Source organism: Eptesicus fuscus, chromosome 20 (assembly GCF_027574615.1).
Source record: "Eptesicus fuscus isolate TK198812 chromosome 20, DD_ASM_mEF_20220401, whole genome shotgun sequence".
In the NCBI taxonomy this organism is placed as follows: Eukaryota; Metazoa; Chordata; class Mammalia; order Chiroptera; family Vespertilionidae; genus Eptesicus; species Eptesicus fuscus.
The window spans coordinates 18,186,916-18,204,815 of NC_072492.1; the positions used below are offsets into that span (position 1 = coordinate 18,186,916).

The window sequence follows — 17,900 nt, forward strand, 5'->3', positions numbered from 1 at the left end:
AATTTAACTTGTATTTTAATTGTTCAATATTAAGCATAGGCTTAACTTTATTTGCTTTCTGTAGATTTTAAAAAAATCTTTATTGTTGAAAGTATTACATATATCCCTTTTCCCCCCCATTGACCCCTTCTAGCCTGCCCCCACCACCTCCAAACACCCACCTCCCCCCGCCTCGCCCCAGGCCTTCACCACCCTATTATCTGTGTCCACAGTTTATGCATATATGCATCCAACTTCTTTGGTTGATCTCTTCCCACCCTTTCCTCTGAGATTCTACAGTCTGTTCCATGCTTCTGTGTCTCTGGATCTATTTTGTACATTGATTTATTTTGTTCATTAGATTCCACATATGGCTGAGATCATGTGATACTTATCTTTCTCTGACTGGCTTATTTCAATTAGAAAGTTACATACAGCAGCCCTCTATAGGGCTCTTCAAGTCTTTCCACCAAAAGTTTCTCTAACAGCAGAGGAGAGTAATTAGGGAACCCCTGACAGTCTGGGCATATAGAGTTTAAAGGAGCCTATTACAAGGCTGAAACTTGTTTGAGTTCTTATGGTTTACTTTAAATTTCATGCAAATGTTTATGTATCTGTACCCCTGTTACTATAAAAATATTACTTGCCATCAGGTAAAATTGATGCTCTGGGAATACGCTTTATATTCATCCTCTGGTTTCAAAAATTCTTACCACACTGAGGCATGACCTTGGGTTACTTGCATCCCAGTTTAAAAAGCACTGCTCTAGAGAAAAAGAACACTGAATAGGATAGAAAAAGTTGTGAGCTTGAACTGAGTTCACATGGCTATAGCAGGAGTTTAGGAGCTGCTGTTCAAAGAGGGAGGAAAGAGAGTATGTCATTTATTCAGGTAGCCACCTGCAAGTAGAAGCTTTTATGTCTCCTTTAAAACACTGGTCAGATGATATGTATAATCTTCTACTTAATGTCTCAGAAGACATCTAATTAAGAAAAGAAAAAGTATAGGAATTTGTATATTTCTCCTATGTCTCTACTTCATATTTATAAATGTTTTTTTTTCTGATTATAATACACTAGAGGCCCGTTGCACAAAGATTCGTGCAATAGACCTTCCTTCACCTGGCTGCCGGTACCAGTTTTCCTCCGGCACTGGGGACCCAGGCCTTGGCTCTGGCCACTGCCTTCCGCCTTCTTTCAGGGTCGGGGCTTGGACCCCGGCAGCAGCAGCGCGGGGGTGGGCGCTGCCCGGCCCTGCGCCGCCATCTGTGATCGGGGCGCCACCGCCGCCTGGGTCCCTCAGCGATCCGGGCACAGCCGCCACCCAGGTCCCTCAGCGATCGGAGCAGCGGCGTCACAGGGCGGGCGCTGTCCCGCCCCGCGCCTCCGCCCAGGTCCCTCAGTGATTGGGGCGCCGCCGCTGCCCGGGTCCCTCAGCGATGGGGGGCAGGGCAGTGCATGGAGGCTGCCATCTTTGCTGGGTTAATTTGCATAGCACCCCTGATTGGCTGTGGGTGTAGCAAAGGTACGGTCAATTAGCATATTACTCTTTTATTAGGTAGGATGATCATTGTAATCATTATATTCTGATCATGTTCTTATTTTAAATAGACAATATAAACTAATGGCTTAATAAAATTTTCTTATGAGCAGTTTTTCATTTACTCAGCTTTTCCTGTTTTTTACATTAAGATAGCTAAAAAATCGTTTGCTAAATAATTGTCTGCGTTCAGTATCCTTGTACATAAATCCTTGGTGAAATCTTCTATCATCTTGTACTAGAATGTATTTCTAGACATAAAATTATAAAGTCAAAAATATGACCCAATTCTGCCCTGGCTGGTGTGGCTCAATTGGTTGGAGTGTCGTCTGTACACCAAGAGGTTGCAGGTTCCATCCCCGGTTGGAATGGAACCGATCAGTGTTTTTACATCTTATGTTTCTCTCCTTTCCTCTTTCTAAAATAAAAATACATATATATAACCCAATTCTAAAGCCCTTGATACAGATTACCAAAAATTGTCCATTTTTTGATCCATTGGCAGTCAGTATTGCACATTATTATGTTTTACTTTAAATAATTTCATAGGAAGATATAGTACAGCATCTTTATTTGAATTTTGTTTTTTATTTCAAGCAAAACCATACTTTTACTTCCTTTTCAGCCCATTTCTCTCTCTTTTGTGAATATCAGCTCCTAGTTTTTGCCCATTTTTCTGTTGGGGTATTTGCCTTTTTCTTATTGATTCATTGGAATGCTTTATTTATTGAGACATTCCATTGTTTTATATATGGTAAAAATATTTTTCTCGGTTTATCATTGGACTTTAACTTTTTAACATTTCCCTCCCTCTCTGCGTATACACTTTTATTTTTAATATATGTCATGGTTTTAAAATGTATGGTTACATAAAAAACATATACTCAACCATGTGAAGATATTAAAAAGTAAATAGGTGAATTTATAGAAAATGAAACACCTTGGTTAGGATCTGTCCCACTATATTGACCTCTCTTTTATGTCAGTCATTCATTCAACAAATATTTATTGAGCATTGTTGAATGCTGGGATGTTGTGGTGATTAAGATACAGTTCCTGCCTTCTAGGAGACCAACAAGTAAACAGGCAGTGTGAAAATTTTTCCAGTAGACAACTGTATGGTTGCTCTTGAAAAGAGCACAGAACTCACAAAGGAGACCTCTGGAGAAAGGGACATCCTAAGCTACAATCTGAAGGATGAGTAGAAGTAGACACACAAAGAAGGGAATAAAGTTTATTCTAGACAGAGAACAACAGAGCAAAGTCTAAGAGACAAGATGGCCTGGCTTGTTGGAAATAGTACAAGCATTTCAGTATAACAAAATTCACCTGCAGTTGAAGTACTTAATATCTGAAACTAAATGTTGTCATTTTCCAAGGAGAAAGAAAATGCCTATGATACTAGCATTGGTCAAGAGTGGAAGAAAACTACTTTCAGCTAATGACAGAAAGTCAACCTACTAGATAGGGATGCCCTTGCACCTTTAATGACATTTTTCAAGAGATCAAAACAAAAAAGTATTTATGGTGCTTTGCAAAATCTAGCCTTAGTATCTAAAAAATCTGGTGGAATTCTCAACCCTTTTATTTCGATGTTAATATTTATGCTGTGTCCTAGTTATTGAGATCTGAGGACTGCCACCAACACCCTCATCTGACAGCTCCTTGGCCTGCTGAGGAAACTGCACAAATAAGAACCTCTCTACCTAGTAGCCTCATCTCACTCTGACATTAAAGAGATATGAGTCCTTAAAACCAAGCCCTTCCCCAGTTGACCAAAAGGAGAACTTAGATTGAAATTATGGTTTAGATAGTATACACATTGTGAGCTGTTACCTTGTGTGTGATTATAATGTGCCTGAGATGGGTGGGGAAGATTGAGGTAAGGTAACCAGTGATGATTGCTGCTGTTGGCATTCCAGGTATGCTTGTCATGTAAAAGCACTGTGCCAGTCAGCTAAGCCGGATTCCTAAAGTGTAACTTTTCCACTGCTCCATTTTGCAATTAAGAAACATTTTGTACCACATAAATCTATTCTATGAAATATTTACCTCCTAGCTTAAGGATCTGCTCAAAGTTAAAGGCACTGAAAATGCTCTTTAAACAACATGTGAAGTTTTCTCTTGTATGTTTAATTTCATCTATGGATGCAGTTTCTCCATTTCAACCGAAGTGTAAACTTTGACTTGTCTGCCCTCTAGTGGATATCTGTGATTAACCAGTGTCTACTGGCTTTAGAAAAAGTAACTAATTTTTCTTGATTGGCTTTCCAAGTTTAAGCCGCTGTTTCCTTAAAGAGTGTGTTATTGCTACCAAAGCAACAATTTATAGTTTTATTCCATTTTCTAAGATGCCAATAAATACCTTCCCTTGCTTCCCCACGGGATCAGGCGTAGACAGCCTGTCTGCAGCAACTTACCTTTGCAGTGCACAGCCACCCCAATGTATCAAACATATTCCTGTTGTTCTTTCCTCTTGCTTATATCTCAAATGCCTGTCAGTCTCTGTGCCTCTTCAGACCTTTTTCTTCCTTCAAGATCAGACTCAAAGCTGATTTGTTCCTGTGAACACTGTAAAGGTTCCCCCTGAAGTGAGTGGGATCTCAACATCACATTGGGTTCCCCAGCCCAGAGCACCACTGAGTGAACTCAGGGTATCAGATACTGAGTTGTGTGGCTCTGTGTCAGATACTGAGTTCTCCCTCCTCCTCATGTATTTGACTGACAGCTCCCCACCTATGGGAGATCCAGTGTCGCCATCCTCCCAATTCCCAGTGGCCCTGACCTGCTGAGCTCATGCCCTGCAGAGGAGTCAGCTGACTATGGCCAGCTTGGGCCCACAGTGCCACTCTTTTAGTAGGCTCTCAAGGAGGGAGAGACTGAATTGTTGGCTCTAGGGCAGGGGTCATTTTTCCTTTGCATGCCCAACCAGCAACATCCATTCACATGTGATGTTGAGATCCCACTCACTTCAGGGGGAACCTTTCCAGCTGAGATATCCCCCTGGATTCTCAACCGCTACACATGGGTATAAGGCCAGCCCTTTTCACATCTCCACCCTTCCTATCAGTCAAGAGCAGCTTGGCCCTTCCCTCACATACCCAGCAGAGGTAGCCACAAACTGTGGATTACTTTATAGCTCCAAACAGGTAGCCCAGGGCTGGTCACAGAAGTGCTTTACATTGATCTGCATTGGAATCCCTCCCAAGAGGCCCCAAATCAACACACCCAATGGCAGGATTCAGACCACATCAGAGCATGACCCAATTAGATCAAAAGTGGCACACCCAAAGGGAGATTTCTGCAGGCACCAGACCCTGCTGGGGCAAATTCCTCTGCATGGGTTTGATCCTCATGGTTAGTCAGACCAAGTCAATCTTACCCACAGATGTGCCAACAGCAATCAAGATTCAACTACAACAGGAAGGTTCACATAACCCACACAAGGGACATTCCTGGAGCACCTAGCTCAGATGATCAGGGAGACTGTGCCATTGAGCCCCACAAGACATCCATATAAGGCCATGATACCAAGACCGGGAGGCATCGCAGATGTACCTAATACACAGAAACAATTACAGAGAGGCAGACAAAATGGAGAGACAAAGAAACATGCCCCAAATGAAGGAACAGGAGAAATTCGTAGAAAAAGACGTAATTGAAATGAAGGCAAGCAATCTCCCAAATACAGAGTTCAAAACAATGTTTAAAAGGATGTTCAAAGAACCTGCAAAGTTTCTGTTGAGAAATCAGCTGATAGTCATATGAGTACTCCTTGTAGGTAACTAACTGCTTTTCTCCTGCTGCTTTTAAGAATCTCTCTTTGTCTTTAACCCTTGCCATTTTAATTATGATGTGTCTTGGTGTGGGCCTCTTTGGGATCCTCTTGTTTGGTATTCTCTGCGCTTCCTGGACTTGCAAGTCTATTTCTTTCACCAGGTAGGGGACGTTTGCTATCATTATTTCTTCAAATAGGTTTTCAATATCTTGCTCTCTCTCTTCTCCTTTTAGCACCCCATTATGTTAATGTCGGTACACTTGAAGTTGTCCCAGAAGCTCCTTATACTCTCTAAATATTTTTGGATTCTTTTCTTTTTACTCTTCTAAATTGGTGTATTTTTGCTTCTTCATATTCCAAATCATTGATTTGATTCTCAGAAACCTCTACTCTGTTGTTGAATCCCTGTAAATTATTATTTGTTTCAGTTAGTGTATGCTTAATTTCTGACTGGTCCTTTTTCATGTCTTTGAAATTCTCACTGAGATCCTTGAAATTCTCACTAAGTCCCTTGAAGCTCTCATTAAGATCCTTGAACATTCTTATAACCATTGTTTTGAACTCTGTATCTTGTAGTTTATTTGCTTCCATTTCATTTAGTCTTTTTCTGGAGATTTCTTCTGTTCTTTCATTTGTGACATGTTTCTTTGTCTTCCCATTTTGGCTGCTTCCCTGTGTTTGTTTCTATGTATTAGGTAGAGCTGCTATGTCTCCTGGAATTTGTAGAGTGCCCTTGTATAGTAGGTGTCCTGTAGGGCCCAGTGGCTCAGCCTCCCCAGTCACCTGAGCTGGGCACCTAGGTGTGCCACTGTGTGGGCTGTGTCCACAGTCTTGTAGTTGAGCCTTGATTGCTGTTGGCATCAATGGGAGGAATTGACCTCCAGACCAATTGGCTATGAGGATCAGCTGCAACTACAGTGGAAGAGTAGCTGTGCAGGAGACACCCCTATGGAGCAGGACTTGCTTCAGTAGGGCTTTGGTGCTTACTGAGTCTGCCCCACGAGTATGTTGCTCATGAATGTGTAGAATTGTAATCTGGTATTGTCTAAAACTGTCCACCAGGTGCTTTGGCTCTAGGGCCTCCCAGGAAGTGCTAAGTCAGCCACTGCCTGGGGCCTCCCGGCAGGAGCTACAAAGTGATCTGCAGGTGGCTGCTACTTGTGTTGGGCTTGGAAGAGCCCACATGAGGCCAAGCTGTGAAGCTAGGCAGACTGCTTCTAGTGCCAGGTCTTGGGCCTCTTATTGATAGGTACAGAGTATGTGGACAGCAGCTGCTGCTTGTTTGAGAGATTTTAGGAAAGTCTGAAGCCTAAGCCAAGACAGGCCATTCATATGGAAAAGCTTCTGCAAACAGCTTGGGGTGGGGCTTTAATTGTATGGGGCAGGGTCTCAAGGAATCACCAGGGCAGAGCAAACAGTGTGAGCCAGGCAATGGAAACTCAGATATGGCTGCCAATTAGCTCTGCAAGAGGGGGAAGTCGCAACATAGGAACAATGACCCCTACAAGTACTCCTGTCAGGGTGAAAGCCGCCCTCAAGTTCTTGCTCTGATGCCAGACAATCCAGTTCCTCCCTGTATGTCCCTGGATCCCCCTAGCCACTGCCCCAGTGCTGGAGCTCAAAGGTTAGTGAGTTTGTATAAGTTCATGTGCCAGCCCTTTAAGAGGAAGTGCCTGTGTCTCCAGCAGCCTCCATGTCACTCAGCCACAATCCTTGCTGGTTTTTACAGCCCAGAGTTACAGGGACTTCTCTTCCCAGCACTATAACCCTGGGCTGAGGGTCTAGTGTGGGGCTGGGACCCCTTGCTCCTCACAGAAGGCTCTGCAACTGAGATATCCTTCCCGATTAAAAAACGCCACATGTGGGTGTCAGACCAGCCCATTTCACACCTCCACACCTCCTACCAATCTCAATGTGCTTTTTTCTTTACTTCTCTAATTATAGGACTTCCATTCAGCCAGATTTCAGATGGTTTTGAATGATGGTTGTTCTGTATTTTAGTTGAATTTTGAAGTGGTTGTGGGAGGCAGCAAGTACCAGCCTCTATCTTGGTTCTCTCTCTTGCTTTCTTCTTTAGTTCCCTCCCTACCCACTATCTTGGGATATAAGTACCAAAGTCAGATTCTTAGTTTAGAGGCAATTGGTTATAGCAGAAATATAGACCTGAGTTCAAATTCTGCTATACCAAAAATTGGCTTTGTGACCTTGAGCAAGTCCTATAGGGTTTTGGTACATGTTAAATAAAATAACATAAAGTTACTTAAAGCCCATAGTGATGCTCAATAAATGTTATTCATCTTTGTACATGCAACTGGTTTTGGCCCCTTGTGCCCTCTAAGGAAGTATCAAGGGTGTTTTTGCTTTTTACTTTTCTACATGCTCTCATCACAATTCTCATTGGTAGAAAAATTCACCAAAGAGCTGAAAATAATTTGAATTATCCCCCTTTTGATCTGCTCATTTTTAAAGTATCCCCTTTTTTATCTGCTCACTTATATATGAGGGGAAGGATATGAAGCTAACAATGGCCCATAAACATGTAAGAGGGTGTTCAACCTTATTAGTAATGAGGGCAAGGCAAATTAAGACAATAATGAGATAAACACTATACAAGCAAAAATGAAAACATCTGATGATTCCAAGTGTTGGCTAGGGTTTAGATTAATTAACTCTCACTTCTTCCTGGGGGGAATATAAATCAGCACAGCCACTTTGGAAAATAATTTGGCACTATCTTATAAATTTGAACCTTTATTGACTCTACAACCTTCTAATTCCACTCCTAGGTATATATCCTGTTGGCATTCTTGTGCATGCAGACCAAAGGACATGTACAAGAATGTGTATAACAGGCCTGGCCAGTATGGCTCGGTGGCTAGAGCATCAGCCTGTGTATCAGAGGGTCATGGCTTCAATTCCTGGTCAAGGGCAATTACCTCAGTTGGACATTCATTCCTGGCCCTGGTCGGGGTATATGTGGGAAGCAACCAATCTCTCTCTCTCTCTCTCTCTCTCTCTCTCTCTCTCTCTCTCTCTTCCTTCCTCCCTTCCTTCCTTCCTTCCTTCCTTCCTTCCTTCCTTCCTTCCTTCCTTCCTTCCTTCCATTCTCTCTTTTAAAAAAATCAGGAGGATTCCAAGATGGCGGCCAGCAGGACAATAGTGAGAGAGAGTGAATGAGTGAGGGAGTGAAAGGGGAGTGTGTGGATGTGTGGTGTGTGTGTTTGTGTGAGTGAGGGAGGGACAGCTAGATCTCGCAGAACCTTCGAGCAGACCTGGCTCACATAGCCAGGCAGCCTCTGCTACTGCTGTAATCTCTCCCAGAGTGTGCCATCTTGAAGGGGAGAGCTGCTGTGACTGGGAGTCCAGCCTCACCTCCACCCAGGGTGCTCTCAGACACCACCCAGAATACTACAGCCACTCCTGCTGCCTCGGCTGCCGACCCATGGATGCCGGGACTACAGCCTCCCAAGCTGAGGGCTCCTGTGAATTCTAGAGGGCACTTCCCTGCCTCCAGCCAGATGCCTTAGACCCAGGCACTGAGACCACGCATATGAGCAGCTGAGCCTTACGCGTCAGCCCCAGGCTCAGCAACCACGTGCGTGAACAGCCAAGCCTTACATAGCAGCCCCAGGCACCGAGACCACTCCAGCAGCTGCGTGAGCAGCCACCGCCCGCAACCACTGGAGGAGCAGCCACCACCTGCAACCGCATGAGGAACAGCCTCCCTGTGACCACCCACCGAGGAGCAGCCACTGCCCACAACCATGCGAGGAGCAGCTGCCCCACAATCAGCTGCCGCCCATGACCCCCCAAGGAGTAGTCACCGCCCGTGACCACACAAGGAGCAGCTGCCCCGCAACCACGCAAGGAGCGGCCACTGCCCATGACCACACAACCTACCACCAAGTCCACTGCTGCAGCTACAAGCCCCGAGTGACTCGACACCTAGATCCTTTGGTGAGAGCAAAAATGGGGAGATAGAAGAACAACCTGCAAAGGAAAGAAAAGGAGGAATTGCCAGAAAAGGAACTAAATGAAATGGAGACATGCAATATGTCAAAAAGAATTCAGAATAAGGGTCATACAGTTCATAAACTGGATGGATGAGAAAATCAACAGCCTATGTAAGAATGAAGAGGAAATAAAAAGTGATACAGCTACAATAAAAAACAATATGGAAGCTTTCAACAGTAGACTAGGAGAAGCAGAGGACAGAATTAGCGAATTAGAAGACAGGGAAGCAAAACACACCCAATCTGAACTACAATTGGAGAAAAAAAATCAAAAGACAGGAGGAGAGCCTGAGGGAGCTATGGGACAACATGAAATGAAGCAACATACATATAATAGGGGTGCCAGAATGACAAGAAGAGGAGCAAGGGTTAGAAAACCTATTTGAAGAAATAATGTCAGAAAACGTTCCTGATTTGGGGAAGAAAAAGTCACACAAGCACAGAGTCCCAAACAAGATGAATCCCAAAAGACCAACACCAAGATATGTCATAATTACAATGGCAAACATTAACTACAAAGAGAGAATCTTAAAGGCTGCAAGAGAGAGACAGAAAGTTACCTACAAGGGAGCTCCCATTAGATTATCAAATGATTTTTCAACAGAAACACATCAGGCCAGAAAGGAATGGAAGGAAGTATACAAAGTGATGCAAAGCAAGGGACTGAATCCAAGAATACTCTGTCCAGCAAGGCTATCATTCAAAATTGAAGGGGAAATCAGAAGCTTACACAGACAAAGAAAAGATAAACAATCCAAACAAAAAATGGGTAAAGGACCTAAATAGACACTTGTCAAAAGAAGATATACAGAAGGCCAAGAGACATATGAAAAAATGCTCAGGCACTAATCATCCGAGAGATGGAAATCAAAACAATAATGAGGTACCATCTCAAACCTGTCAGAATGGCTATCATCAACAAATCAACACACGACAAGTGCTGGAGAGGATGTGGAGAAAAAGGGACCCTCTTGCACTGCTGGTGGGAATGCAGACTGGTTCAGCCACTGTGGAAAACAGTATGGCGTTTCCTCAAAAAATTAAAAATGGAACTTCCATTTGATCCAGTAATCCCACTTCTAGGAATAGATCCGAAGAAAACAGAAACACCAATCAGAAAGAATATATGCATCCCTATGTTCACAGCGGCACAATTTACAATAGCTAAGATTTGGAAAGAGCCTAAGTGCCCATCAGCAGATGAGTGGATTAGAAAACTGTGGTACAGCTACACAATGGAATACTACACTGCTGTAAAAAAGAAGGAATTCTTACCATTTGCAACAGCATGGATGGAACTGGAGAGCATTATGCTAAGCGAAATAAGCCAGTCAGAGAAAGATAAATATCACATGATCTCACTCATTTGTGAAATATAATGAACAACATAAACTGATGAACAGAAATAGAACCAGAGTCATAGAAGCATTGAACAGACTGTCCAACCTATGAGGGAAGGTGGGGGTGAGGGGGTAAGAGATCAACCAAAGGACTTGTATGCATGCATATGAGCATAACCAATGGACACAGATGGGGGGTAGAGGTGAGGGCATGTGCTGTGGGGTGGGAGCAGCCAGGGAGTGGTCAATGGGGGAAAAAGGAGACTTATGTAATACTTTAAACAATAAAGAATTTAAATTTTAAAAAATCAATGGAAAAAATATCCTCAGGTCATTATTAACAACAAAAAAAGAACAAATTAAAAAATAAGGTATTAAAAAAGAAAAGAATATGTGTAACAGCATGGCTGATGTCATCAAAAATTAGAAACAATCCCATCTATCTATGTAGAATGGATAAACTTTGATATAGTCATATAATGCAATCTTTTACCCCAGTAAAAATGAACAAACCATAGTTATATATAATAAGTGGGTGAATCTTATTAGTATAGTAGTTAGCATATTGAGAAGACTACATACAGTTTAATACAATTTTTAAATCCCCAAAACAATCAAAATTAAATAATATGTTGTTTACAAATATAAACATATGTTTTTTAAAAACAGTGGAATAAAAAATAATGTAAAGAGGTTGAACCAGTAGGTAAATTAAAATGAAATTCTAAAAAATATTCATTCCTGGCCAGTGTGGCTTAGTTGGTAGAGTATCATCCCATGCACCAAAAGGTTGCCAGTTTGACTGCCAGTCGGGGCACATACCCAGGTTCAATTCCAGGTCCAGGTGCATATAGGAGGCAACCAATTGATGTGTCTCTCTCACACGATGTTTCTCTCTCTCTCTCTCCCCTCTCTCTTCCTCTTTCTCTAACAAAATCAATAAAAACATATAAAAACAAAATAAAAATATTCAGATAATACAAAAGAAAGCAGAAATGGAGGAATAGAAGAGTAAACATATAGGGGATAAACAGACAATAAATAATAACATGGTAGACTCAAATCTATTTAATTACATTAAATGTTAATGGACCAAACACTATAATTAAAAGGCAGAGATTGTCAGAATGGATAAAATAAAGCAAGATCTAACTATGTTCTGTCTATAAAAGACATTCTTTAAAATATAAAGAGATTAAAAAATATACCTTGCAAACAGTGAGTAAAAGTCTGGAGTGGTTGTATTAATATCAGATAAAATAGATTTCAAGACAAATAGACTTACTGGAAAATAAAGCAATCTTGAAAAAGAAGAATCAAGTTAGATGATTTATATTTCCTTAAAAACGTACTAGAAACTACAGTAATCAAGATGGTATGGTATTGACATAAAGATTGACAAATAGGTCAATGGAAAAGAATAAAAAGCTAGAAATAGACCTCACTTATATTGTCATTTGATTTTTTACAAAAGAGACAAGTAATCCAATGGGGAAAGGGAAGTTTCAACAAATGATGCTTAAAAACTGGATCACCATATGTGAAAAAACAAAGAACCTCAACTCCTACCTCACACCATATACAAATAGGGCAAGGGTGACCAGAAACAAATATAAAATGTCAGAGAGAAAATGTAAGGAAAATTTTAGCACCACAGTATCATTAATTCTCTTAACTTTTTTCACTTTTCCTTCATATTAACATTATTTCTCCAAGAAAAGATCTGTGAAATACCTTAACACATAATAATTTCTAACCTAAGCTAAGGAGAGATAAATGATATGCTTTTCAATGTGTTAGAAGGCAATACTTTATCAGTTTTACTTCTAGCTTCACCATATGAGTTTCCTAGGGCAACTTATTTCTTTCCTCTTTGTGAAATTCAGTTTCTTTATCTGTAAGGTAGTCACACTGAAATTTAAATTGCCATAGGGTGAGAGCAGCCAGAGCACAGCAAGAACACAATTGCTCTGAGTCCGTATCTACTTCTGAATCCTGCTAACAACTACATCAAGTGTCAGGGCATGTTGCTTCTTGAACCCTGCTTGCCTCACTAACTGTTGGGTCTGAGCCCCTCTGCCAGGCGCTGGACCTTCTTGGGGCACTGGGTGGTAGATGGAGTTCTTCACTGCAAAGTCCCATACAGGTAGCCACACACCGGCTGATGAACAAATACGTCTTTCCTACAAAGAGGCAGGAGCCTCTATACCCACAGCTATTATCTGAGCAGCTGCACGCTACCTCTGGACCTTCTGCCTCACATAGCAGTGGCACCTAAGCTCTCCCTTAGAGCTATAGCCCCAGTAGCCTCTCCAGCCTCTTTCACCTCTCCCAGCCTTTTCCCCCTTCATATCGCAGCAGCACCAGCCTTATATCATAGCTGCATCCTCTGTGCCTGCCTTTTCTCCCCAGCACACTGGCTGGTCAGTAACCTACTTTAATACTATTTAGACAAAAGAGGCGTCTTGCCAATAGTTACATCAATCATTTTGGCTACAGAAAGGTACATGTGAGCATTGTACCGTGAGATTGCTGTCCTTGCACCTGTGTATGGCATCTTAGCCTTGAACATTCTAACTAAGATTCCCATGTTAGCCAAAACCGGTTTGGCTCAGTGGATAGAGAGCCTGCGGACTGAAAGGTCCCAGGATCGATTCCGGTCAAGGGCAGTACCTTGGTTGCGGGCACATCCCCAGTGGGGGGGGTGTGCAGGAGGCAGCTATCGATGTTTCTCTCTCAATGTTTCTAACTCTCTATCCCTTTCTCTTCCTCTCTGGAAAAATCAATAAAATATATTTAAAAAAAAAAAAAGATTCCCATGTTAGAGTGGTCTTGGCCATATTAACAAGGCCTTCACTCTAATTGGCCTTGAGTATCTGACGACTCTGGCATGGTTCCCACACATAGGTTATAACACACTCAATTATTTTATGTGCCACTAAGAAAAAATAAATATTGCAGGCAAACTATGATTCAGTAATTTTTTATCACATTGATTTATCCTAAGTTATATATGTTAGAATCAGTGAAAATATGGACCATCAACCTTTTGAGTTTATAAGAAATAAGTAGGACAAAGTGTTGAGGAAGATGCCTAACGGTTATAAATACTTAGTAAGTAGTAGCCATTATGTTGATGGTGATGGTGATTTGATAATGAGCACTTTGTGAAGTGGTGCTCATTGTTTAGGTTGTTCTTTGGGGGTCAGAATCATTAATAGGTCATTGTGAATTTGAAGTAGCATAAAAACATATGTAACAATAATATAACATCTTGAGTTGGTGTTTAGAGGTAATTCTTCAATGATTAGTACTTTGTTATCAATGAAATTTGTAGACTATTTTTGAAGTTGTCTTCAGGAATAACTTCTATTAATATATATCAACCTCCTGGGTTAAAGTCATTTTTTATAGAGAATTTAGTTCAAGTACACAGCATGAAAACGGTGTTCCTACATGTAAAGCTTAGTAAAATTTCATTGTTGATATTGTGATATGAGACCTCAGGTTGTAAATTGTTTTTCTCGTTTTCCTGTCTATACAGGAGGCAGACAGTGGAGAGGAGGAATGCCGGTCACAGCCCAGGAGGTATGTTTATTCACTATAACCTATAGCTTTTCTGTTTGTTGTTGTTTTTCTATTACAGTTTACATTTAATATTATCCTGTATTAGTTTTAAGTGTATAGCATAGTAGTTAGACAATCATGTTCTTTGCAGAGTGGTCCCCCCATATTTCAAGTACCTACCTGGCCCCATACATAGTTATTATTATACTGACTATATTCCCTATCCTGTAATTTACATCTCTGTGACTGTTCTGTACCGTAATTACCAATTTGTACTTCTTCATCTCTTCACCTTTTCACCCAGCCCCTCAACCCATCTCCCCTCTGTCAACTGTCAGTCTGTTCTCTGTATTTGTGAGTCTATTTCTATTTCATTTATTTTATCCTTTAGATTTCACTTATACGTGAAATCATATGGTATTTGTCTTTGCCTGATTTATTTCACATCTATGGCCATATCCTGTAGCATTTCTGTAATTAATGTTCTTTCTCTAATTTTTCTTCAGTCTTTTCATATTAGCTTATCCTGCTTTTCCAAAATGCTTAATTGGTCTCTCAAAATAGGATTGCTTTAAGAATTCAGTTACTGACTCAGATTTAAAATGGTAGATTGCATTATGTTGTACACTTGAGACTAATATAATTTTGTATGTTAATTATGCCTCAGTAAAAAAATAAAATGTTAGCTTGCTTTTTTAAAAATGCAGAAAGGCCATTGTTGGTCTAGTTTTGGCCCAAGTCTTCAGAAGTATCTTGAGTAAAAAAAAAGCTAACTTTCCTTACCTTTTAAGAAAATATCAACTGAAGAACATTTCAACCTTCAGCTTTTTACTTATGTTTGTCATTCATTTTGATATTTTTAATTTCCTACAGACTGGTTAATATTTTACTTTCTAAATACAAAGGTTATACTGAGTAACATCCCCAGTACTTTCAAATACAATGACACTCACTCACTCGGAATAGTGGGCATATTGTTATAAGGGTACCAGTAAAAGAAAAAAATTATACTGCCATTTAAAGAAAAAAATTATGAGACATCCAAGAAGTATGAGACATCCAACATTTATATTACCTCCTTTAAGTAGTTTTTAAAATCAACTCCCTCCCACAAGAAAGAGTCCTCGCAAATTCTACATGGTCATTTAAATGTTACCAAAGTTGTGTCCTCTGAACTCAATCACATGAGCCATTCTGGATGATACAGGGAAAGGGTACAATAAGCATGCTCATTGTGGAGAAGCTGGCTAAAGGAAATGCTTCCTTAAAGATAAACTACCAGGTGTTTGTTGATATATACCTCACTCTTATAAACTACAACCTAACATAAAAAGTTCCTTTTCCTCAGTAACTAAGGTTATTGGCAATATTTTTCCTGTCTTGGTTATCACAAAAATTTTGGTGCTTAGGGAATATCTGATAGTGAAGTGTCTTTTTTTTACATAGGGTTAAAAGATAGAAACCAGAAGAAATTTTAGCTGAATGCTTACCAGAGGCATCATAATCTTATTTCCATTAGAATGAAAAAGAATTCCAAAGGATTCTTAAACTTTCTAGTAGACCAAATTTAAAGGTCTCTGGGTTAATATTAAGCTTTATGTATTGGCTTGGCATCTATGAAGATAATTGTTGTTCCAAAAAATTACATAATGATGAAGCAGTGAAGTCTATTTTATTCACAGCACCTAATTGTCAAGCCATTTATAACCACAAAGACCCCTGTTTAAAAAATTGTTGCTAATAAATCATTAATATGACTAGCAGAGGGTATTTATAGGCTTCTTCTAGTCAAAAGAAAATGATTATGTGTAAAAATAAGAAATAAAGAAAAATGTAGTTGCACTCATTTTAAAAAATCAAAATTTACTTTCCTGTTGTAATTTCTTACACTGTGTGTTTCCCAGGCTATTTCTAACTCTAATTGCTTTAGTCTGACTTAAAGCAAAGAAACTTCTCATGAGTGTCAAATGAATGCCCCTTGTAGCTAGATGGTATGTAAGAGGTTGATTTTTGTATACTTGGCTACTACTCTGCCATTCTCCATCACTTACCACAGAATAAACAAGCATTGAGTTAGCATCTCTTGATTGAGCATGCCTAAACTCATCTTGTCAATTTGTGGGTTCAATTGTGGTTTGTAGTAGGGAATTGAAGAGTAAATAGCATATCATTAAACTAATGCCAGTTCCAGGTAATAAAGAAGATGTTGCATTTATGATCTCTTATTTTAACCAAATGCCATTTATTGGAAAAGTCATAAGTTAAAAGTACTTTTAATATAATTAGACCTAATCATGATGCCTTTAAAAAACAATGAAAAGACAACCCAGAAAATAGGAGAAAATACTTGAAAATCATATACAGGGCTAAAGTCCAGAATATATAAAGAACTCTTACAACTCAACAACAAAAGACCCAAACAACCTATCTTAGTCAGCTCGGGCTCTTATAATAAAACTAGAGGCCCGGTGCACAAAATTCATGCATGGAGGGGAGTTGTCCCTCAGCCCAGCCTACACCCTCTCTAATCTGGGGCCCCTTGGGGGATGTGCCACTGCCGGACATCCCTCTCACAATCCGGGACTGCTGGCTCCTAACCGCTCACCTGCCTGCCTGCCTGATTGCCCCTAACCACTTCTGCCTGCCAGCCTGATTGCTCCCTAACCACTTCCCTGCTGGCCTGATTAACACCTAACTGCTCCCCTGCCGGTCCAATTGCCCCCAACTGCCCTCCCCTGCTGACCCCATCGCCCCCAACTGCCCTCCCCTGTTCACTCCCAACTGCCCTCCCCTGCCAGCCTAATCACCCACAACTGCCCTCCCCTGCCAGCCATCTTGTGGAGGCCATCTTGTGATGACATGAGGGCAGCCATCTTAGGTGGCCCTCTTGAGATGATGTCACACGAGGGCATGACGCCACCTAGGTTTTTATTATATAGGACCTAGTGACTTAAACAGCAGGCATTTATTTTTCACTTTCTGGAGGCTGGAAAGTCTAAGATCATTGTGTAGGCAGATTTAGTTCCTGGTGAGAGCCCTCTTTCTGGCTTGTAGACAGCTGTCTTCTTGCTGTGTCCTCCCATGGCTGTGAGAGGGTGCTCTGGTCTCTTTCTCTTTTTATATGGCCACTAACCCTACTATGGGGGCCCTACTTTCATGGCATCATTTAACCTTAGTTACCTCTCAAAGGCCCCTATCTTTAAATACCATCACATTAGGGGTTAGGGCTTCAATGTATGGAATTGGGGGGACACAAACATTCAGCCCATAATATTCAACCCCTCCCCTCCCCCAATATATGTCCTTCTCACATACAAACTATATTGATTTCATCCCAACAGTCCCAAAAGTCTTAACTCATTCTAGCATCACTCTACATCTCAAAGTCCAAAGTCTCATCAGATATGGGTGAGACTTGGGGAAGAATCCTTTTCCAACTATGAACCTGTGAATCCAGGTAAATTATGTACTTCAAAATACAATGGTAGGACAGTCATAGAATACACATTACCATTCCAAAAGGGAGAAATAGGTAAAAAGAAGAGGTAACAGGCCCCAAGTAAGTCCAAAATTTAGCGAGGCAAATTTCGTTAGATCTTAAGGCTCAAGAATAATCCTCTTCGGTTTGGTACTTTGCCTTCTGGACCTACGGGGGCAGTGATTTTTTTCAGGAGTTACTGGGG

General features: G+C 40.9%; 1 protein-coding gene across 2 annotated transcripts in view; it reads left to right on the top strand.

Annotated features, from left to right (window-relative positions):
• The window catches only part of SSH2 (slingshot protein phosphatase 2), a 221,629-nt gene that overhangs the window by 81,131 nt on the left and 122,598 nt on the right, over positions 1-17,900 (top strand). For both annotated transcript variants that reach the window (XM_008147847.2, XM_008147849.2), the window contains one exon: positions 14,195-14,238. In XM_008147847.2, the coding sequence (XP_008146069.2) occupies positions 14,195-14,238 (44 nt within the window). The remainder of the gene's footprint in view (positions 1-14,194; positions 14,239-17,900) is intronic.